This window comes from Wyeomyia smithii, chromosome 3 (genome assembly GCF_029784165.1).
Source record: "Wyeomyia smithii strain HCP4-BCI-WySm-NY-G18 chromosome 3, ASM2978416v1, whole genome shotgun sequence".
Classification (NCBI taxonomy): domain Eukaryota; kingdom Metazoa; phylum Arthropoda; class Insecta; order Diptera; family Culicidae; genus Wyeomyia; species Wyeomyia smithii.
The window spans coordinates 107897757-107922086 of NC_073696.1; the positions used below are offsets into that span (position 1 = coordinate 107897757).

Consider the following 24330-nt stretch of genomic DNA (forward strand, 5'->3'; position numbering starts at 1 on the left):
AATCCAAATGCGAAGTTACTATCAGCATGTGTACAATAAAACAATTGCAATCAGCTAAAAGTATCAACAATACTGGTGTTTACTGGTGTACCGCCTTGGTACCATTCTCTCTGCCAGACGCGTTGCGAGGACGGGTGGAATCAATTGAAAAGCTATTATCAGCTTTAAATATTAACCTGACCGGATAGACGTCGTTGTCGGCTGTCATTGTTGGGTGTGTGTGTCAACTTAGACGAAAGAGAAAGTGATTACCTGTTACGTTACATTGCGTACCTATATAAAGCTTTTGATATTTGAATTAAAAAAACAGGAGGGTTGTGTGCAAAGCCACGACCGCAAGGATGAAGTAGAATACTTTTTCAAGAAAGATAACCCGGCTGTCAGTCATTTTTTCTAGTCAATAAACGTTGACTAATCAGATCAATCGAATTTTGCGCTTCAACAAGGATTGAATATTTTCAATAATATAGTAAGTTACTTGTTATGGTTGGGGCTTGACAATTTTCAAATTTTGAGATGAAATTTATTCATCAGGTTTTAATTTCATCCTGGAAAGGACAATTTGTTGTTCAATTTAGTATCGGATAAGATGCCGATTACATCTTTGCGTTATCACTGACAGTACGAACAAAGTATTCGTTGTGATGAAGTAAACAGTGAAATGCTGATTTAACACTCAAAACTAGACGGCTCACGTGTTGTCAAAATAAGTCAACTTTTCATTGAATGCATTCACTAGTGCCCACTATCGCACAGAGACTGCATTTCACTAAAGTGCCTCACTGCATCAGCCGCTATCGATGCTGAGATCCGCTGCAACTAGTGTGCTATGCATTGCTACGCCACAGTTGTAGCCGCTATACGCTGCCATTGGTATCCACTGTCCCTGCATTAGCTGGCCCAGTTGCTATTGTTTCTGGAATCCGCTGCAACTAGTGCGCTATCCATTGCTACGCCACAGCTGTGGCCGCTTTTCGCCATCGCTGGTATCCACTGCACTGTTAGTGCTGTTGCTAAGGGAGGACGACTGCTGTTGTCGCTGTCTAGAACTATAATGAGCGGCTTCGGCTGAAACAGGCTCTTATATAGGCCAAATAGCATGTTTTGAATTGCAAGGTATATGATTCTGTCGACCGTGCTTGGGAAGCAATCATATAACGACCAATCAGAGGTCGAATTTTTCGTTTTGACAAGGCTTGACTAAAGCGGGGGCCTAGTGTGGTTGGTAACGTCTCCGCCAACCACGCTCGACGCCTGGCTTCGAATCCCACCGCCGACATAGGTATCGATGGTTGTGAGGTGGCGTGATCCACTCACAACCAACCCAACTGGTCTAGATTCAATCCTAGCCGACACCGGGAGATTTTCTGAGGCGAAAAATCTCTGGGATCACGCCTTCCACCGCATGAGGAAGTAAAGCCGGTCCGTTAATAAAAACGGGTCGTGAGTTAGGGTCCTGGGTGTGGAGTCGCCTCCCTGGGCGTCGGTGATTGGCCACAACAGTGGCGGAACCAGACCGACGGAAAATAAGCGAGAATAGAAAAAAAAGCCTTGACTATTTTCAATAGTACAATAGTGTGAATAATAAAATAACAATTATCTTCTTTTGGGAAGAATCTTAGAAGATTTTCCAATCTATTGCTGCAAGCACGAAGGAAATCCATCGAATACTAACCGATTTATTAGCATTTGAAACTGAACATATTTTTCACTTTTTTCGGTTTTAGATTTTCATTTCACATCCCTATGTAGCCGAACTTCCCGAGAGAAGTATTCTACTTCAAAATATATCGCATTGTTTGTTTTTCCTTACAGGACCGCATGTGTGGCCAAAAATGTATCCGGAAGCGGCTGGACAACGGCAATCGCCGGTGAACATTGTCACCTCGCGAACGAAGCAGTCAAGTGACCTAAAGGAGAAGCCACTCCGGTGGACCTACGTCCCGGAGAACACACGCAGTTTGGTCAATCCAGGGTACTGCTGGCGGGTGGATGTTAACGGTAAAGGATCTCTGCTCACTGGTGGGCCCCTCCAGGATGCAGAATTCATTCTCGAGCAGTTCCACTGTCACTGGGGCTGCTCGGACTCACGGGGTTCGGAGCATACCGTGGACGGTGAATCATTCGCCGGTGAAATGCATCTTGTGCACTGGAATCGCACGAAGTATGCTAGCTTTACGGAAGCTGCTGGCCAGCCCGATGGACTGGCCGTTTTGGGTGTATTTTTGAAGGTGAGTTCATAAAAACCATGTTATAGTCTATCAAAGCTGAACGATTTCCTTGTGTGTGTCTACAATCGAACGAATATTTTAAACCACAATAAATATCACAGACCGTACACTCGAAAACGACTCATTTGCAAAGGTCATCAAAACAACGCACTCTTCTTGACGATATGCGAGTTGTACACAAGTCCGAAACGAAGTGGCGCGTGATCGGAACGTGCTGGGAATTTTTTGTCTGTGTGTTATTTCTTTCTTCCACAACCAGTACCTACCGTTTAGCGTTCGAGAATTTGACGCATCTGAATTTATGGTGTGCCGTGGTTGGCAGTTTAATATTTAGACAATTGACACGAAAGTCTAATAAAATGTCCAGTGGACCAGAAACGTCGAATGGTTTATAGAGCTGCGCATTTAACGTACTCATATATTACTCTTTTTCAAGGTAATGCTCGAATAAATTAACGCTTAACAAAGAATTAATCTCGCTGTGCTTTTACACTTATCTCATTAATAAACACAATTTTTGACGCCATTTGCGCATTGAGAAGAATCCCAATCGAGGGGTAGTACTACAATCCGCCCAAATTTTCAAATTTAGCATTTGTTTTGCAGGGAGTTTTCTTCGGTACTCACAAAAGGGCTAAAATTTTGTTTTTTTTTCGAATAATGTTTATGCAAAAGTTTTTCTTTGATGAACGGTATTTGATATATTCGTAAGACAGCTAGTGAAGCAGAGTTTTCGTACCCGCCATCAAAATTGTCGATATTAAAATAATTCAGGAGTTTGTGGCCCGTTTTCTTCGACTAAAAATAATGGACTATATGTAGCGAAACAATGTGATAAAATAGAGAAACAAGAAAAGTACAAAAACATCTATATTAGAAACGTAAGAGTACATGCAGATACCTTCTTATGAACGTCTGATTGTTTCCTTGCTTACTTTTACTCATTTAATTATTAAATACGCCTCCACAAAACTCGAGCATGGGTTGCTTCTCTCTAGACGCCTACTAATCCAGCTGCTCGAGCATCCCCGTCGATAGCGTGTATCCAACGCATCCGAGGTCAGCCATGAAGCCGTTATCCTCCACGAGGTTCCTGCAGAATATTATTTGCTCGCTGATTAGTCTCCTACCACGTTCACGTCTACGATTCATGTCCGTAGAGGGCCATCGGGAGGATCAGCGTCCTGTAGAGCGCAAAATTCGTGAGGATTTTCAGGTCTCACAGCCCGATGGCCCTTCGATGGCTACACATTTCCTATTCCTGTCCTGTTCGCTACCGTAATCCGTTTTTTCAACTCACACGGTACGAGTGTGCTAAGATGAACAAATTCATCAATCATTTCGAAGATATCCCCATTCATCCTCATTGCAGTACCAACACTATGATAATGAAAAAAAAACACCCATAGAACTAACAACTATCACGCTCTCTGCCAGTTACCATGAACTGATGAGACCGATTCTCGCAACACCTCTCTTAAGGCCTCCTCCTCAGCTTTATGATTCACACAGATGATGTAAATGTCATCTACGAGGCCCAAAGGTATGTGAGAATTCGTGATGACGATTCCGCTTCCCTGCACACCTGCCCATCGTATAACACCTTCCGAGACATAACATGTTAAACATAACAGCAGGTTCGCGAGACCGGTCCCTTGCTTCATACCATTAGACGTCACAAACGCATCATCCTAATATTCGCCCGCTGTTTTGACGCGTGATGTAAAACCGTCAAGTGTCGCACTTATCAACTTGATTAGTATTGTTGGGAAATTATGTTTAAGCCCCATGATAATCTGTCACAGTTTGTTGCATCTAACTGAATCGTACAGCGCCTTGAAGTCTATAAACAGATGTTGTGCCTGCAAGTTGTGTTCTCGAAACCTGTTGAGAATCTGTCTCGAGGTGTCGTTTGTAAATAGTCCTGTCCGAAGACCGCATCGAAATTCACCAACAACGGTTTGCTGACACGGCCTCAGTTTATGGAGCTGAAGATAATTTTATACGCGGAATTGAGGAGAGTTACGCCTCGATAATTGCTACAGTCGAGCTTACGTTACTTCTTATAGATAGAGCATATGAGCTCTTGAATCCAGTTCATAGGTAGTTTGTCCTCAGACCATACCCTAAGGCTAATCATCCCGACTCTGAACAGTTTTTTCGGTTTTGTGGTTCTTCAGCCTATTATCCAAGGTTGGTGGATCCACAGCTTATCCATCCTTCCCAATTTTTCTCCTGTTTCCTTCGACGACTCTTCCACCTTCCTCATCATTCAACAGCACTCGAAGTATTGTTTCCAACGCAACGCCTGCGATTATCGGTAATCAGGTTCCCCTCCTTGTCATTACACAGTAGCTGGTAGATGGTAGCTGGTAGATTCGGTAGCTACTTTCGTTCGCTCTATATAAATTTCTTGTGTCGTGCCTTGTGAAGCTGTTCTCCCTTTCCGCGAGGACGTGCTGTCGTTGGCCCGGTTATCTTCCTCCGTCACCTCTAGACACTCAGCATCGAATCATTCACTACGGGTTGTTTTTGACTGTCGTGCCTATCACCTCTCGCGTTTGTTTACTGATTGTGTCGTGGATGTGCTTCTACTGCTGTCCCGTCCTGTCCACTCGAACTGGTTCATCGATTAGTCTATCAGTCGTTTAGTTTTCTGGATATACTCTGGAGTAACTTCTTCCACTGATCACCACCGGATGTCCAGACGTGTTTCTCTCCTCGACCTCGATTTGAATGTGTTGAAGATTGTAAAGTTACAAGGCTTTCAGTAAACACGTAACAATAAAACACTGCAATAGACATCAAAGTTGCGTTATGAAATCGAACATCGAGGATTATCTACTAGCTTTCTCAGAGGGCCGCTACGAGTTGATTGCGCTCACGGAAACTTGGCTGGATGATCGCACTCAATCATCACGTTTATTCGGCTCGGAGTACGAGGGCTTCCGCTGCGACCGTGGTCTCATTAAAAGCCTAAAAAGGACTGGTAGAGGTGTGCTTATTGCTGTCCATCGTCGCTTAAAAGCTAACTTGATCCATGAGAACTCGTGGAATATTCTTGAGCAGGTATGGGTCTCCGTCCAACTATCTGGTCGGAAATTATCATACAGGCGACAAGCAATTGATTGATATGCATCTCCAGTCGATGTCAACGATAGTCTCCAAAGCCTAACCGTGTGACGAAATTATTGTTATTGGGGACCTTAAGTTACCTAGTCTGTTTTGGCATCCCTCTCGAAACGGATTTTTTTTATCCCGACCCGAATCAGTCAACATTCCATGCCTGCGCTCTGCCTTCACCCATGCTGAGCAACCTTAAGCTGAACAGCTAAAGCCCTTGGTCTCCCCGGGACCACCGCGCGCCGTTAGGCATTACTTCAGGGAGGGGGCCAGTCGTGCTTTTTGCACTTACCTCTCTAGCAGAGCAGCCTATACAGGCCAGTTAGTTCATCGCTAACTAACTGGGGCACATCGATGGTTTCCCGTCGATTGGTGCCCTGCAAAATACTAACGATCTATGATGGGCCTTGATGACCGCACTCCAGATTTCCCTATTCTCGCACATCCTACGCACAATATTCTCTGGTGTGGTGTCCGTCCCACTTATTGCCAGCATTTTGTGCCTTATCCGCTCGAACGCGGACATGTGAAGAACACATGCTCCGCGTTTTCTTCCGCACCCGTACATGCGGGGCACATAGGGGACTCGGTATACCCGAACTTATGCAGGTACTGCCTAAAGCAGCCATGGCCTGACAGGATCTAATGGAAGGTTACTTCCCCATGGCGCCTATTAATCCAGCATGCTAACTCTGGAATGAGTCGGTGTGTCCATCTACCTTTTGTAGTGTTGGACCACTCCCGCTGCCACCTAACCATTGAAGATGACCGTATGGTGTTGCGTATACCCCTCGTGTCGCGTTGGTCTCATCCATCATCCTCTTTGACGATGATGCTGAGCCAAGACACAAACCGCCTCTTACGACACTGTTCGGTATGCGCACGCGACCCTTAGGCACATTAGCCTGTACGTACTCTCGAGTTTGTCGCGATGGCACGAGGTACCCAAAACCTTGGACCACACTGGTCCTCCATACCTGAGTATGGACGTAGTCACGCTAGCAAGGACTTTGCGCCTGCTGCTACAGACCGCTGAGCTGTTTGCTATCATGCGGGATAGTGCCGCTACTGCCATGGAAGCTTTCCTGCAGGTATAATCGACGTGGCTCCCGAATGTGAGCTTGTCATTGATCATAACCCCTAGAAGCTTCGAGAAGCGTTTTGGGGAGATAGTGCATGCACCAGCACTGATCAATGCCTCCTGCTCCGACTTTCTGTTACTTACAACGATAACCTCTGTCTTATGGTGCGCTAGCTCCAGTTTTCTGGAGTGCATCCAATCTTCCACTAGGCGTATGGATAGCGCGGCCTTCAACTCCACCTCTCTAATTGATTCGCCATAGACCTTAAGAGTTATATCGTTGGCGAAGCCCACAATCACCACCCCTGGAGGAAGTGTTAGTTTTAACACGTCGTCATGCATGACATTATACAATAACGAACCCAGGATGGAACCTTGCGGTACACCTGCGGTAACTGGGACGCCTTTCTGACTCTCGTTTGTGTTGTACAGTAGCACTCGATTCTGAAAGTAGTTACTCAGAATCTTGTACAACGGCGCCGGCACTCTGAGGCTCTGTAACGCTAAGGCTATGGCGTCCCAGCTGGCACTGTCAAACGCGTTCTTCACGTCGAGCGTGACGATCGCGCAATAACGAATGCCCCTACTTTTACGTTGGATTGCAACCTCAGCCGGACGGAGAGAATTGCATCCACCGTGGACCTACCTTTTCGAAAATTGAACTGGTGGCTTGATAGACCGTTCTCTCTTTCTGTGTATTTCACCAGTCTATTGAGGATTACCCTCTCAAGCACCTTGCCCGCCGTGTCCAGCAGGCAAATTGGTCTGTATGCCGATGGGTTACCTGGTGGTTTCTCGACCTTCGGCAACAGCACCAGCCTCTGGCGCTTCCACAGGTCCGGGAAGAGGCAGTCGACAAGGCATTTCTGCATGACCGCCTTGAACAACTCGGGGACTTCCTTAATGGCCATCTTGATGGCCAAGTTCGGGATTCCATCTGGTCCCGGTGCCTTGCCTATCTTTAGGGAGTTTGCGATCTCGATCAATTCATCTGTCACCCTTACCGCATCTTCTGCCTCTGCACGACTGCCGTCCCTCACGGTTGGAGGTGACTCGTCAGTCGGAGGCCAGGGACTTGGTTCGTGGCTTGGGAAGAGGCCCTGAATGATCGTTTCTAGCATCGCTGGTGATAGTTCTGCTGGGGCCCTGATGGGTGGGTGGCTGCGTTCGTACGGGAACCGTTGAATCACTGGGTGGCATGGACGTCGGAAAGCCCCGAGAAGTTTTTGGTGCGTAGTTATAGTCCACTATTCAGCCTCGGTACCTGGCTCTATAAGACTGCAGTTCAGTTTTCAGTCGGAAATCTTCATCTCCTCGAACCGATTCACAAGCCCGTTCGAAGTTGGTCAACCATCTCTGGGGCTTACATGAATCTGCGATTGTTCAACTGCTTCACGTCGGTCGGAAATGGCAAGTTCTTGATTGCCTCGTTATAGGAATTGTTTGGTATTATCTCACTTTCGCTGACTGCAAAGCCTGGAAGCTCGATTTCGGTAAAGCAGAACTGACAATTCTTCATCTTAACTTTTAGTCGGAATTCCGCCGTTGAAAAACCACAATACTGCCTTCTTTTATGAATGGATCCGGTACCATGTTAATGAATCTGTTAGATACAGCCGTAGCATTTCGTAACTCGAAAGGCACTTAGACACACTTGCACTGTCCACAATGCAGCCCCTTAATATTAAAACTTTTATCGTGTAGGCAGATTGCAAAAAAGATCGAGTCAAAACATCTTCGGCTTCATTTAAACGCTTACTTACTTGTTTTGTCAAAACGCACAAAAATTTCAAATACCAACTTTTATGAGGAATGGTTTAAAAGTTATGATTTTTATAAGTAGGTGATATCCGAGCAAATAACAATATTGTTCTATTTTGGGTATTTTTGATCAAGATTGATGTAAATTTTGTTCATTGCTTGGTGCTCTGATCGAATAATATTCGATTCATACAGACTGTATGATTTTTCTGGTTGTTATCCGTTATAAAAAGAGAGATGTTTGTACTTCTGTTTTTATTTGCTCGTTTACCATAACAAAACGAAATTCCTTTTATTGACATCACAGTGAATCACCGTAGCAGTGTCCCCACACTAGCATATAATACAGTTGTTCTAGCATAATTTCTGTGAAGCTATATTTCAACTTTTGTGAGACTCAAACGGTCGGTTTATCACCGCCACTGTGAATCCAAGTGCGCTGGAATTAAATGCATCGCACAATTGCTGTATGATCAACCGGTGTTTCTAGTTCCACCGACGGTCTCTATCATGGAAGCAATCGTATTTCGAATCTGAAAACCAAGCATGACAGTTTTCTCGGATAACAAAACAAAAACAGTGCCCTCTACTCTTTAATTTACTAAACGTGTGCTAATGCTGTTCATCGCCAGCTGCCCGGTCATATATCACAACAGCACAACATTATGGTACCTTGGGACCCGGTCGAGTGCCGCAGCAGTCACGTGTAGAATAGCGGCTCGACACCCCGGTACTGACACCGGAAAAAAAAATGATCGAAAGGATTATCTAATGGGTTAACAGCATGTAAACCAACGTTGTTCAGCACCTAGGAAGTAATTATCTATTTCTCGTGCAATAGGTTACAGGTTTCGTTTCCATTGCAAAAGGGCGTTAGATTTTGTACTGCCTTCAAGCGATTACTATACATCTTAAGGTTTGTCGGATGTGACTGTTACTAAGCTAAAACTGGTACGCTGGCCGCAGGCCATGTGACAAAAAGTGCAACCGGCGAAACGCAGGCTGATAAACAGATATCATGCCATATAGAGCGTCGAACGTTGTCACAGCACAATCCATATAGCGTTCGTTGTCATTCATCCAGTCCGGCTTGGTGTGGTCAGTGCTCGAGAAACAATAACTAGCTGATGAATGTTGATTTATTCAATTCTTTCCAACGAGATAATTACTAAACGACGAAGCAAAGCCGCGTGGAGTAAACCGTTTGTTCGCATCTTGTTCTAAATGCACTGCAGCAGCGCAACTCGGCAGAGCGTTCGTGGTGACGCAATTTGAATATGCGGTCTCAGATTCGTTAGAATCGCGCCAAGCTGGGGACTTGAGTCTCGCAGTGAGTGGCGGCTGCGGTAATCGGTAATGAGGAAAACCCCAAGTTCTCTATTATATTACAATGCGATATGACCTTGCTCTGCTACTCTGGCGTAGCAGCAAATGCAGTTGATTGATCAGTTTCTAGGCTTAGACCAGGCAGATAAATCTGCATTTATCTTTTCGTCATCGAAGAGTAAAATATATAATGCAAATTTCTAGAAACATTTTGTTGTCTTCCGCGTAAAACCGTGCTGGGTTGAGTAATGAGTTGCATCGTTGTGACATTAGCAAATGAATGTAAGTACGATTACGTACTCATACTTGGTTGTTTGGCTAGTTGCGTCGAGTAGGTCAAAGGAAACAAATAATCACCAACAAAGAGAGCTGACAAACCATGTTACTTTCAACGTGCATTTTATAGACACTACTCCCACTCAAATCGGCATCGAGAACGAATTTTACAATCGTCTACCCCGCTTTCTAATTGGATTATGATGACGCAACGGTCTTCGGTCATGGCTAGGATTGTAAATACTGCACAGGAGGTGTGCAAAGCACGACACCAATAATATACGATGCGTATAAAATGGGACAAACAGCCGCTGATGGCTGGTCGTTTGAAGGTTGTTTAACTTTTCGATTTGCTTTTTCACCTTAAAAGTGCATGGAAATTCGGCCTCCAAAGTATGTAATGACTAAAAATCTAAAAATGTTTTCTATATTCTAGGTTGGAAAACCCCATCCTGAGCTGGATACCATCGCGAGAATGTTACCATTCATCACACATAAGGGTGACCGAGTAAGTTTTATCACGTGTTATTGAATATTACAATTTGTTAAAATGTTTCTTTGGCTGCTGACATCATATTCCTTCCATTATATACCAGGCTCCCGCAGTAATTAAATTTTTTTTTCTTCACCTATGATAATTTATTATTCCACATTTTGGTCCTAGTTCGGCCCTAGTTTAGTGAGTGTGATTAAACACAGAATATATTGCAATCTACAACTTCAAACTGACAAAACACTTGTTTGTAGATGAAGATCTCTAAGCTCTCGAGTGATATGCCTATTCTTCGAATCTGAATCCGATCGAGAACCTCTGGTCTATCTTTGCGAGTTATTATTCAGACGTAACACTTCGAACAAATTTGCAATACAGTCATTGTTCGGATGATGATAACGCATGTAATACCAGAATCACAGACAAACAGACGTGCGATTTTGAAATTTTGCTTAGCAGGCAGTAACGCCGCTTGTGTCGCTTCAAGCAAGCATGTGCACTCATAAACAAAGAAAAAAAACCGTATTTACGGAAGTTAGCATGCAGTTAGTTCACATGGTGGCTCATAGGTATAACGTTTTAAACAAGCACGAGGATTTCTCATAATTTTTTTTCGAAAAGGCACGTTGGTTTATCTGTGCCAGAATTATGTAGAGCGGTCTTTGCGCTGCTCTCTTATTTCGATGCGCTAGCATATGTGCACGTGTCAAATGTGGGAGCCGGAAATATGGGAAAGATTGCATGAGTACGCTTCAAATGGCGTTGAAGCACGATATCTTCAAGACGACATCAGAACTTTTATTTTTTGTTGAGAAAAAAACTGGATGGTACGAACACTGTGCTTTCCAGATGGTGTGTACGAATGGCTTCAAGCAATAAACGTTTTAAGTTTTTTCGATATAATGTCATTCTTTTGCTTCAGGAATAAGAAGGTTTTTTTTCCTCCCTGCTGTAATACACGAATAATGCTTTGTAATTGAGTCCTAAAGTTTCACACAGTTTTCTGATTTATATGTATCAGCTGAAAGAGTGTTATTTTCTGAGCAAAACGTGATTTTTAAAAAAATTTCTATCGTTGTCCTTCGATTTTTAAATGAAGAATAAAAACTGCTCGAGATGTCTTAAATGACTTTTCGTCCATATACCGTACATGGGGAACTGTCATTTAAGGAATTGCGAGCAGTTTTTTATTCTTTATTTAAAAATCGAAGGAGAATGTTTTTTAAATTATGTTTTGCTCGAAAAACGCATCTTCAATAAGGGCCGTACCCAGACGTGGAGAGCTCCTACTGGTATTAATCGAAAAAGAAACGTAGGAATCAACGCCGCGTGCTATAAGGCCGATGTTCTGGAGAAGGTTGTGACCCCAGCACTTCTGAACCTCTACGGTAACGATCATTACGTCCTCCAATAGACGGTCCACCAGTCCACACAGCGAATATCGTCCAAGTGTGGTATCGCGAAAATTTGACCAATTTTCTCGATAAGACTTTGTAGCCTCCCAGTTCCTCGGACCTTAATCCCCTGGACTCTGATCTACGTGCTGGCCAAGTAAGAAGGCCACAAAGTGAGCACTATGGACCAATTTAAAAAGCTTATTTCCAAGATCTGGGATGAGATCCCAATGGATTAGGTGTGTGCCACATGCGATTTTCATTAAAAAAAGTCTCAAGCTCGTCATACAGCACTAAGTGGGTGTGCTCCCAGTTAATATGTCGTAAAGGTTATTAACAAACACTGCTTCAATAATAATTGATTCAGGAAAGAATATTGTCGTAAACACGTCAGTCGTTCATCATTATCTGCCGAATCCCCGATCTTTGCGGAAATTCGCAGTTGACGCAAAAATCCTCACCTCTTCCTAAGGTCGATTTCGCGGTTCAATTCGTTTCTGAATCCACTGCGTTTGCGTTTTATATTCTGCGTTAATTTCTTTTGATCGACCTTCAGAAACCCTCCAATCTAGGATTATGAGAATCTAAATTCAATATTTGTAACGCAATCATACGACGCGACGCGGGACAAAACACAACACTTATCGTTCTTACTACATTAAACATTTTAAAATTTTTACCTTAAAACTCGACCGGTTTCGGGCGTAATACCGCCCATCTTCAGGAGAAGAGTCCGACTGGTTACACTCCTTTATACGATGTTCGTATACGTCAGAGAGCAAAGAGATGCTACAGGACTCTCTGCTTTACTATGTTAAATAGGCAGGATGTGATGGGGGGATCGTCTTCGTTCATCAGCGGTTCTGCCGAATTACTGATGTGAAGCGATTCCCAAGCATTAAAGTGGGACGTTTCCCTTGCGTTTTTTATAATTTTCGCGTTTTTTCGGTCTATTTGGTGGTCTAAAGTTACGGTGTGGGCGGCTACACTAGATTCACAGGACTTTGCATTATCAACGGCATGTTTATGTTCTTTGATTCGCACTTTCACCTTGCGTCGAGTTTGCCCGATATACACCGAGGGGCAATTCTGCCATGGAATTCGGTATATTCCAGAATGCTTATCGTTTATTTCAATTTTTTTCAACACATTTTGAAAGCGTATTCTAACCTATTAAACCTTATACATACACAAAAATTGACCCTGATCGAACCAATATTGAGCGAGTTTTTTTACTATTGATTATGAAACTTGGATAAAGAATATGTCTTAGCAAAAACGCAACTTTTGTCACTTTTGGTTAGCAAAAATTTAAAGGTTTGGCACAGACAAGCAGACGTGCCTATTCGAAGAAAAATCCTGGAAAATCTTCGACTTTATTCGAAACGTTACACTCGTGCATCACCAAGTGAGTTTATTGCCTTCTAACTTATTTTCGTAAAACGGTTTTTGTCTTCGCTAATGGGTGTGCACGCTTGCCTAATCTAACACCAGCGGCATTACTGAATGTGCACGCTTGTTTATAGCGACACTAGCGGCATTATTGCCCACTAAGCAAAATTTCAAAACAATCGCTAGTTTTCTGGTCGATGAAACCGTTATCAAGCGGCACGTCTGAGCGGGGGCCTAGTGTGGTTGGTAACGTCTCCGCCAACCAAGCTCGACGCCTGGGTTCGAATCCCACCGCCGACATAGGTGTCGATGGTTGTGAGGTGGCGTGATCCACTCACAACCAACCCAACTGGTCTAGATTCAATCCTAGCCGACACCGGGAGATTTCCTGAGGCGAAAAATCTCTGGGATCACGCCTTCCATCGCATGAGGAAATAAAGCCGGTCCGTTAATAAAAACGGGTCGTGAGTTAGGGTCCTGGGTGTGGAGTCGCCTCCCTGGGCGTCGGTGATTGGCCACAACAGTGGCGGAACTAGACCGACGGAAAATAAGCGAGAATAAAAAAAAAAGCGGCACGTCTGTTTGTCAGTGGTTATAGTAAAATCACATACTAACAGACGTAACACTGCAACCGTCACTTTCAAATGTTTAGCCAAATGACTGCTTTAGTGCCAACTCGACAAGATGTTGGCACCACCCTCTCAAAATTCAATAAAACTTTGTGGGTGTGTTGACCCAAGCAACTTTGAATTTTTTTTTGAAAATCTTTCTGTACTAACATGTGAAATGCGCTGAAGTTTTTCTTATAAATCGATATTTTTTATTTATGACAATAGAAAGCAAAAAGTTGTCGACCATGATGAAGCCGTTTGAAGAAGTTTTTGTTTGCTAACTTGTATCACAGAAAACAGACATCCAAGTAAATTTTTCTTCATGTGTAAAAAGACGCAACGGTTTTCTAGCATGTCGCAGTACGCAGTATGGTGGCGCTAAGAACACTTAGTGGTCAATGATTCGATAAAATCGATAGCTTTCCAGCTGCGACCAGTTATTTGATCTATTGTGGCGGGCCCCGTTTGATGTAAGCCTCATCACCCTGATCCTACCACCGGCTACCCTACCACTATTTGATTGAGTGGTTTCCGCTTGCTGATTATAGGCATCGTCCCAATAATGTATCATTGAACGAATAACGTTCACTGCCTTATTTGGAGAAGTCATCCAAACATCTAATGGTTGTAATATGTTTTTGTCAAAAAATTGCTTCCCCTTTTGTAAAAGTGCTTCGCAGTCACATAGTCAGTCTTGGCATACTCATCGTGTGTAACAAAGAGCAAAGATAACTAGAACAAGATACCTAACTTCCATTTTTTCATACATTTTGAACACGACCGATTTACGACGGTTAGTGCTGCCATCTGATGACTTAAATTCTCATAAAATTGTCACTATGTGCAGAACCGATTTATCGTGCATAGTCCGTCATGGATCGTTGAGCTGCTCAAGATTGTATTTGAAAATGGTGTAGCAGTTTGGTCAGCTCGACGCTTAAGAACATGCAGATTAATGATATTATCATTTTTTTCACTTAATGCTATTGCCATATATTTTGCACTTCAAAGTACGAAAGAAAAATGTAAAAAATGATTGACTGTCAGAGTGGGGGTTTATATTAAGGGGTTATATTTATTTTCAGGTCCCATTCTACCGAAATTTAAAGTTTGATATGACGCAAGCCAGGTTCCAGAACCATTAGGCCCTATGAATAAAAGAAGTTACTCTGCTTCTCCCTCAGATTTGCACGGGATGAGTAAAGCAAATGCTTTTATTCATACGGCTTGTTGTGCATATGGTCAGGAGCACCGGGGCAACCGCTTTTTGCTTTATTAACCTCGGCAAGAGTGGAAAACTTGGATGTAGAGCGAGCTCATAGCGGTTATCAGGAAGTTGTGATGGTACGCTTCATTTTAAATGATGATGATAATTCTTGATTCTTCCGGAAAGTTTCATCTTTGAGAACTAAACATTCGTACACATTATTATCATTTATCGCATGGCAGCACCGTACAGTCGTCCACATGGATACTGAAAAAATTGTTTCGCCTTTCAGCATTCATGTCTTGGCCTTGTCGTCAGTTGATTTTGACGTTGAGTATACAGCATATTAACAGTGTATAAATTAGTTCGACTTTTGCTCACGCACAGCGACAGTCATGTCCGACGAATTGTGCAAGAGTCAGGTATCTTGTTCTAGTCATCTTTGGTATCACGCCTTATGTTTGATTTTGACACTTGCTCTTCAGTTGTGAAAATGGCGTCGAAGCAAGAGAAGTAACGCATCAAAATTTTACTTGCGGATCGCAGAAATCCGAGCTACTCGCTCGCCAAGTTGGCAAAATTATTGAATATGGCCAACTCAACCGTCATCAAAAGTATGTGAAGAACGTTTGTCGACTGCTAGGAAGACAGGATCGAGGGAAATCAAAACCCGGAGGCCAAAAAAAAAAAAAAACAAAAGAAAAAAGTCGCTAGTAGTTTCAAGCGGTATCCCAAACTTTCTGTCCGGGTGTCGTAAGTAAGCCGGGAGTTTCGTCTACAACTGTGAGAATAGAGCTAAAAAACGAGCCGGACTATCGACTTACAAAAAAGTGGTGACTTAAAATCGTGATGATAAGCAAACCAAGTCGGCAAGACAACGATCGCGGAAGCTGTACGTGAAGATGCTGACGTAGTTTGATTGGATGGTACAGGATGATGAAACTTATGTCAATGCAGACTTACAATAGCTTCCTGTACAGGATTTTTATACGGCAACTGGTAGAGGGAGGGGGATAGAGATTTTCAAACACACTAAGCTATTAAAGTTTGCAAAGAAAAATACTGGGCTATCGTCAAGCGGAACCTCAAGAATTCACGAAAGACAGTTGTCTACAGAGGTCACTAGTTGTTTTCTCTGCAATGATTTTTCTGATATTTCTTGCAAACTTGTCAATCTGTTCTTTAACATTCAAAATCGTGATTTTACCACATATCTTTCTCTAGTGCTACATGAACGGTGGCCAAACTTTACTGAAAATTATTCGGTGGGTGATAATTTGCTACGGACCAGATCTAACAGTCCATGTTCATATCACTGGACTACAAGAAATGAATGAAGCATAGAAAGTTTTTTGTGCATGCATCAATATTTCGGTTTTATAATATGGCCGCTGACCATACTGTGAATCATCAAAGCCAACAACAGTGCCAAGTATCGAGCTCGGGTAGTAACATATTGACATTCGAGAAATTCTCGTGAAATGCGAATTAGCATTCTTGAAGCTATCACAATTCGAATTAACGCATCACTGCAGTGGGACTCTATTCTCACCCTGTCACAGATTGAATATCAATTCAAGTGATTATCACAGGCGAACCTGTCTACAGATGGCAGGCGGTAGAGGAATCTGCCGTGCAGCGCCCTCTTTCCCCGCTATCCATTCACGGACGATTGCGCATTCAAGCCGATCCGAATGAGACGCACGTTTCGGGTTGTGATTTAAATCAATGCATGCATTTGCTTGAGCGGATGCAACAGCTAGAAAAGGAATCAGTTCAGCGTAGCAGAATAATAATTTAGTAATTTGAATCTACAATTTACGTAAGTTAGAATAAGAAATTTATTCATTGTATTGCACGGATCGAAGAACGCACCACTGTTATCTAATCAAGAAATGGTTCAGAGCCACTAATGGAAGGAGTAGCTTGTTGGTGATGAACTGCGCATTTTTGCGTACACAATCCATTTTCTTGATTGCTTAAGGCGGAAGCTAGGTGACACACTCTACTGGCCTCCCACGCGGTTGTTTGTTTACAGCACTCGCTTGCCCCTAGTTGTAGCGTTAGTTATCGTGGCGCGAATTGGATATCTTGCCCCGTGTCTTTTCTTTTTTTTGCGATGTAGGCACATCTAAAACCACTTGAAAGTTATCTGCTTCCTTTCCATATCGATATCAGCATTGTAAATTGGGACAATTCAACTTTTGAGGATAAGTAGAAACGGGATATAAAATTTGATGAGTTCAGTCTATTCTTCTAAGATTTGTTGAAATATTCAACAAGTACTTTCGAATCATAACAGCAGCAAAGATTTGTTTAAACAAAAGACGAATTCTAACCCAAATTTTTTTTCGTTATCCACAGGTCACGATTACCAAACCGCTGGATCCGGCTCACCTGCTGCCGGAAAGCAAAGCCTACTGGACCTATCTCGGTTCATTAACCACTCCACCGTGCACGGAATCGGTCACCTGGATCCTGTTCAAGGAACCGATCGAGGTGTCCCACGAGCAGTTGGAATTGTTCCGCGAGATGCGTTGCTATGACGCACGTGAAGAGTGTCCCTGCGATGATTCGCTCCACAAAACATTCGAATACGGCAAGGTGATCAACAACTACCGTCCCCCGCTGGAGTTGGGCAACCGCGAGCTGAGGGAGTACGGTGAACACTGAGGGGGATGTCCAGCGGTTGCGAAACCCTTTCCCGCAGCTGATTTCAATACTACGTAGCAAACGAGAAGCAATAGCATTTCACCTGTGACAGCACGTGGTACGTCTGTTTGTCTATGCAATCGTTTACGACATTGTGAGCGGAAGATGAGTTCCGCGTGTGTGTGTGAAAATATCCACTTTAGCCGAGAACGGAGGTTTAGTGGTTGTCTCTCACCAAACGGAAATATTTAATTTAAAACAATAAACTATAGAAAGAATATGCGGCTGTTTATTTATAAGGTGGCAAAGCAAGGCGGCTGATGATGAAGCGACCAATTTTAAAATGCAAGCCGTAATACTTTATCAATGATTTGTGGATAAACAGGTTTAAAAAAAATCAACTGCGTTTTAAGAAATTTCGATAAGGAATTGGAACAGTGGGATCAAATGTTGAGCATGTTTTCATTCAAAACTTTTTAGTATGGTTGCACCAGTAAGCATGATATTACATTAATATTTTCAGTGCGACTTTTAAACACATAAATCAAAAAAGCCATGTAGTTGATAATGTATTAGTTTTAGAGTTTGGTTAAGTTTAAAATTGTATTGTTTATGTGCAACCCAACAAAAAATTCAATCATATTTTGATATGGAAGGAGATATTTAATCAAATAACAACAGCAAGTGCCTATTGTAAATCCAAATAACATTAGTCGACAAAGTTAAAATTCAGCAAAGGGATCAAAAACCGCAAACAGTATTTCCAAGAGAAGACGGTTTTTAGTGTAATATTGGCTTTTAAAGTGTTATCGCTTGTTAGTTGTGTTTACAATATCTAGGAAGTGCTGTTAGATATTTACACGCGCACCAATAGGATATACACCAAATTATTCGCAGAAAATGAATTGTTAATTGATTGTGCTATAATCTATGTTGTGAGTGAATAATAAAGACTTTGAAAATTGTTGAAAAATCGATCTTTCAATTATTAAATTTAGTACAAATAGTTTTTCATCAAAAATAATTGAACTCATTATCAACGTACCGTCATTTTCGTTTCATCTAGCCTCCTTTCCTAAGAGGACACGAAAAAGTCGTGAACTTTACACTTATTGTAGGCCTTACATCCGGAGTCAGTTGCACCCGGGTTAAATTCGCAAGGACAAATCGCGCAAGGACTTGCATGCAAGTCCGCTTTCAAGTTACGTAGTAAAAATTAATTTAAAATTTTTTTTAACCTTCATCATACCCTTGTGTGGAAAACCACACAAACGAATTTTGTTTCTTTTTTTCGAAAACTTCTCTATCGATTTTTAAGAAATTTCTTGACAATTCCTAAACCATTTAACACAAAATACGTTTTTTCCAAGGAAAAAATATTTTTGGTTGATGAGATATTCAAAAACTTACGTTGTTTACCCTGGTGTGTGGTTTTCCACACATACAACATTTGAATTTATTTTGGACAAGAAACAACTTAATTTTGCCCCAAACATATTTTTTTCATTGAGTGCTTACATACCTGAAGGCATAGGTACCTGTTTTGAAAATCGAGTAAGATATGTATGTGTGCGGAAGTATGTGTATGTGTGTTTATTTTCATTCTTACGACCAATATATCTCGATTTTCTCAGCATCGGCTGAACCGATTCGATTGTTCTTAGTTGCGTTTGAAAGAGCTTAGAGTCTAGTTAGTTGATGGAAAATATCGTTTTGATCCGAAGGTTCATTTAAAAATGACGTAACCAAATGTGCTCAGTTTATATGGGAACTGATAAACTAACCGATTTTTTTAACGGTTTGACTGATTTTAGAAATGTATATAAGTGCATTCTTGTAATTCACAACATAAACATATAAATAAAAAGGTTACTTGGGACATGTGCAAAATTTTGCGTTCATATGCTTCCATCCAAGTGTGAGAATTTTCATACATATGTGTTCAAATCCAAACGAATACGGTAATGCAAAAGAGTGCCTATTTAGTGCTTGCACAGCCTGGTTGAACATTGTTCAACATTTACACAGTTTTATGTTTACTGCAGGACGAGTATACTTGCACTTTTAGGTAAATTGAAATGAATTTAGAATGGATCTCCCGAGATGGTCCAACAAACCAGTCGTCGTGGGTTCGAGTCAAGGCTCGGGAGAAACTGTTAATGTCAGTAGGATCGTAGCACTAGTCCCGCGATTGTCCTGTACACTAAACAGTTGTCTGCGAAGTCTGTGTATAATAAACAAAAGATCGAGTTCCGAACCGGAATGTAGCACCAATGCTTTGCTTACTTTGTTTAGAATGGATTTTTAGAACATTCTTACAAACATTCCTAGCACCAAATTGCTTCATTTGTTTAATTGTTATCATATCATGTTCAATTGATCTCATACCACATAAACACGTGTTGTTCCATAATTTTTGCATGAACCATCGGATCAAACAGATGTCCGATGATGACCTAATAGTCTTCAAGCCTTTTCAATTGCAGCCAAGGAAATCAAATCAATGCATCCATTGCTGAGATAACCCAAGTATATTTTTCAAGATTGTTTTTGTACACTACGCATAATTTCATTCAATTAGTTACCTCCGAGATACTGCAATGTACTAGGCGCTTCCACAAGTTTTTTTTGACGTAGGACTACGTCTTTGTTTTCTATACTAGATTACATTTTGTGAAATTGAAACTGACAAATGTTGCATCAGATTTCAAACGATTATAGCAAGCAAACGACTCAATGCATCTTAGTACTTTATATGTCGGTGGATAGATAAAATTTGTAACAATTGTTTCATATAATGTTGAACATTGTTGGTTTACTGCCTAATGGTGAAAAAAGGTTAAAAGTTCCAAGGTCAAGCTTTCCCATACAATTTCCTTACTATTCCCTTGTTTCCCGAGCACGGATAACAATAACATGGACGGAACAAATTCCACTGCCTACATATTCTGATTCAACAAAGTGTTTTGTTCCGTTTGTCGTTCTCTAAGCTGCGTGGCCACGCAAAAATCTACGCTGAACTCGATACAAAAGACTGCGTGTAGAAAATTCAGCTTCAGTCTAGTTTGTCACACAATAGCGAGTGGAGTATAGCTGTTAGAGGTACGCGACATTAGGAAACGAGAGCTGTATACGAATCAACTTCAGGCACCGCGGAACATGTTACCTTTATTTTGCATACTGCAGCAACAGTTACCATCGTACGCTGCAGGATATTTTGCTGGAACAGCTACTTGAGGGCACAGCGGAGAGCAAATTTTATTTTGCGGTGCCAAGCAAAATATTCAACGCTACTGGTGGTGCGATCATCAGTGTTCTGTTGCACACATTTAGAGCTGAAGATTATAGAACCAGTTCTTTTCAGAACTATAAATGCTTGAAAATAAGAGTTCTGAGAATTTTCACAACTACTACTAGTGTGAAATTTTCATGTATTCTTGCATCTTTATTTTTACAATAACGACCATCAAATATAAACGGTAGTGTTGCCTATGAACAGTTTATCGCAGCATATAACTAAATGGTCCTACGTTACCATTTCATACAACTCCTAGGGTTGTATACTTTGTAGTATTTTTTCAACATATCTTTTGAAATTATCATTCAATTTTAAGTATATTTTTGAATAAAAATCTAGCTTACAAATCCTAACAAACGCATCTAGCACCAAAAGGACTCAAATCAGTCAAACCGCTGAGAAAAAATCGGATAGTATGTCAGTTTCCATATAAACTGATCAAATTTTGTTACGTGACTTTTGAACGAGCCATCGGATCAAATTGATATTTTCCATCAACTAACTAGATTCTAAGCTCTTTCAAACGTGATTAAGAACAATCGAATCGGTTCAGCCGATGCTGAGAAAATGAGGGGGATTGAGTCTGCGTTACTTATTGTTACGTAGGGGTAAGGGAGGGGGGGTAGTAGAGACAGTTACGTAACTGCGATGTTTACTCAAAATTGAAAATTTCGGAGGGGGGTCAGGCTGATCAGCGTTACGTAATTTTAGGAGGGGGGAGTCATGTCGACTGTTATCTATCGTTACATAGGGGGGGGGGGGGGGAGGGGGTCTGAAATCTAGAATATTAGCGTTACGTAATTTGTGTACGACGCCTAAGTTGTATGCTTTAAGATATTATCAAATTTTTAATTTTTTTGTCATGTATTTTCGACTGAAATTTTTTAACTTGCGTACAAGTTTGATTGACTTGTATGCAAGTCATTGCGCATTTAACTGCGATGTCAGTTGCCAAAATCTCCCAGATGGTCTCGAGGTACGATGCTGGCCTAACAAGCCAGTCGTCGTGGGTTCGAGTCTCGGCTCGGGAAAGACTGTTAGCGTCAGTAGGATCGTAGCGCTAGCCCCGCAGTTGTCCTGTACACTAAACAGTCGGCTGCGAAGTCTGTGTATAATAGGGTGGGGAATCGTTATATGGAAAAAACGAAACTTGATAGCAGAAGGCCAGAACCAAGTTTTTTTTGTTCTTTTTGGGGCCCCTAACAATCCTAAATTTATCGGAAGTCGATTGGTTTTGTCTGCGCTTGGCGCATTGCATTTCAAATATATATGGAGATTTGTATGGAAAAACCAACTATTTTGCATTTTCCGTTCTAAAGAGCTCTAAATGGCTCAAACCAAAGGTTTCATGACTTCAAATGGTAGGTTTTTTGATGCCTAACAACTTGGCCGAAGACACTAAAAAGCTAGGGTGTTCCAAAAAAATACTAGAGCTGTTCAAAGTTGAGTATGTCGAAATTTATGTTGCAAATCATTTTTCCTGCCAACACTGCCAGTGTACCGGCGTCAGTCAGATTTCCATCAGAAGTGACCTCAGAAACACGTTGTAGATTCTACCCACGCCTAGAATGTTGACCTAAATTTGTTTGCTTGATCCAGCTGAGTGAATGAACTCGTTACGACAGGTTACTTCTGAAGGGAATCCTACTGACACCGGTATATTGGTAATGTTGGCAGAAAACAAGATTTTCTGCATTTAAATTGACATACTCAACTTTGAACAGCTTTAGCTCTTCTTATGGACATTCTAGCTCTTCAGTGTCTACGGCAAAGTTGTTAGGCATCTAAAATACTCTACTTAAACATATTGTAGTGCATTATTAGAGTATTATTGAGCTCTCTAGAAAGGTAAATGCAAAAAAATCACAAGAGGGTTGTGTGCAAAGCCACGACCGCAAGGTTGAAGTAGAATACTTTTACAAAAAAGATAACCCGGCTGCTTGCGTGTCAGTCATTCTTCCTAGCAAATAAATGTTGACCGCCCATTGGCAGTATTGAAAATTCTGTGCAAATGAAGTTGAAGTACTACTCAATTTCAGTTTGCACATATTAATACGACCTCACTGAACAGGAAAAGAACAAACTCTTTACGGCGCAAACAAGTTTCAACAGTCAGAGTATATGTACATGTGAATTCAAATTAAGATAATTAACTTTTGGTTAAAGCTCAGAACGAGAAAATATTAAATCTTCAATTCATTTGTTTGGTTGTCCTAAAAATGACAGTTTGTCGTTGAATTTAAAATCGGATATGACGCTGATTGCATCTCTGTGTTACGCCGATAGCGGGAGTTATGGTGAACTTGCGTATGACGAAGGTATCGTATTACTTGTTTTATTGAATGGGAGAAAGAGGAATATTGTGAAATTTTGTAAACATTTAACTCAAACAATATTATCAAATCGTAGTCAGGAACTCTGACAACAAAGTTGAAGGCTGTTTTCACAATGAAAATCAGACAGCCAGCAGAAGTTTCGATTGCCAAAGTCCAGAATGCCGAGCAGCCGTAAAGAGATTTGTTTATTTACCTACGACAAGTTTCTCGCCCCATCGCTTGTGTTCGCTTTCATCATGGCAGAGGCCTAACTGTCGTTGTGAACGCGTTCTAACAGGGCAGTTTGTTATACAAAGTCGGTTATGCTGATCGCAGCCTTTGCGATCAATAATGTAAAAAGTAGACAACTACAAAAGAATTTGATTGCATCCCGCACAGAATGTCTGCTTGTGTTGATGCCAGAAAATTATTAGCCTTCAATTAATTGTTTATTTGCCTTGAAAAAGGCATTTTAGTTTCCAAAATTGGATTTCCTGATGGAAATCTTCATACTGCCCCAACACGGGGGAAATAAATGCAGTCTGGCGACACACGCTGAGAAAAACCGCGCTGCTCCAGAGACGTGGTGACCAACCACAGGGCTAGTGCTGCTGCTAAGGAAGGACGAGGCTCTTATATAGGCCAAATAGCATGTTTTCTATTGCAAGGTGTATGATTCTGTCGACCGTGCTTAGGAAGCAGTCGTATAACGACCAATCAGAGGTCGAATTTTTCGTTTTGACAAGGCTCGACTATTTTCAATAGTACAATAGTGCGAATAGAAAAATTACAATTATCTTATTTTGGGAAGAATCTTAGAAGATTTTCCAATCTATTGCTGCAAGAACGAAGGAAATCCATCAAATACTAACCGATTTATTAGCATTTGAAATTGGACATATTTTTCACTTTTTTCGGTTTTAGATTTTCATTTCACATCCCTATGTAGCCGAACTTCCTGAGAGAAGTATTCTACTTCAAAAGTAGGTTTTCCCATATAAATTTACATACAAATTTGAAATGCAATGCGCCAAGCGGAGACAAAATCAATTGACTTCCGGTAAGTTTAGGGTTGTTTGGGGCCCCAAAAGGAACCAAAAAGCTTGGTTCTGGAAAATCGATCATTTTTCCCCACCCTAGTGTATAAACATACAGAAGGTCAAGTTCCGA

The 24330-nt window shown here is 41.6% G+C and overlaps 1 protein-coding gene across 1 annotated transcript in view; it reads left to right on the forward strand.

Moving 5' to 3' along the window:
* LOC129733294 (carbonic anhydrase 2) overlaps window positions 1–18520 on the forward strand; it is a 39641-nt gene extending 21121 nt beyond the window's left edge. The window contains exons 2-4 of the mRNA XM_055695064.1: window positions 1816–2231; window positions 10235–10306; window positions 17260–18520. Of these exons, the coding sequence (XP_055551039.1) occupies window positions 1816–2231; window positions 10235–10306; window positions 17260–17568 (797 nt within the window). The 3' untranslated portion in view covers window positions 17569–18520. The remainder of the gene's footprint in view (window positions 1–1815; window positions 2232–10234; window positions 10307–17259) is intronic.
* Window positions 18521–24330: the final 5810 nt, after the last annotated feature.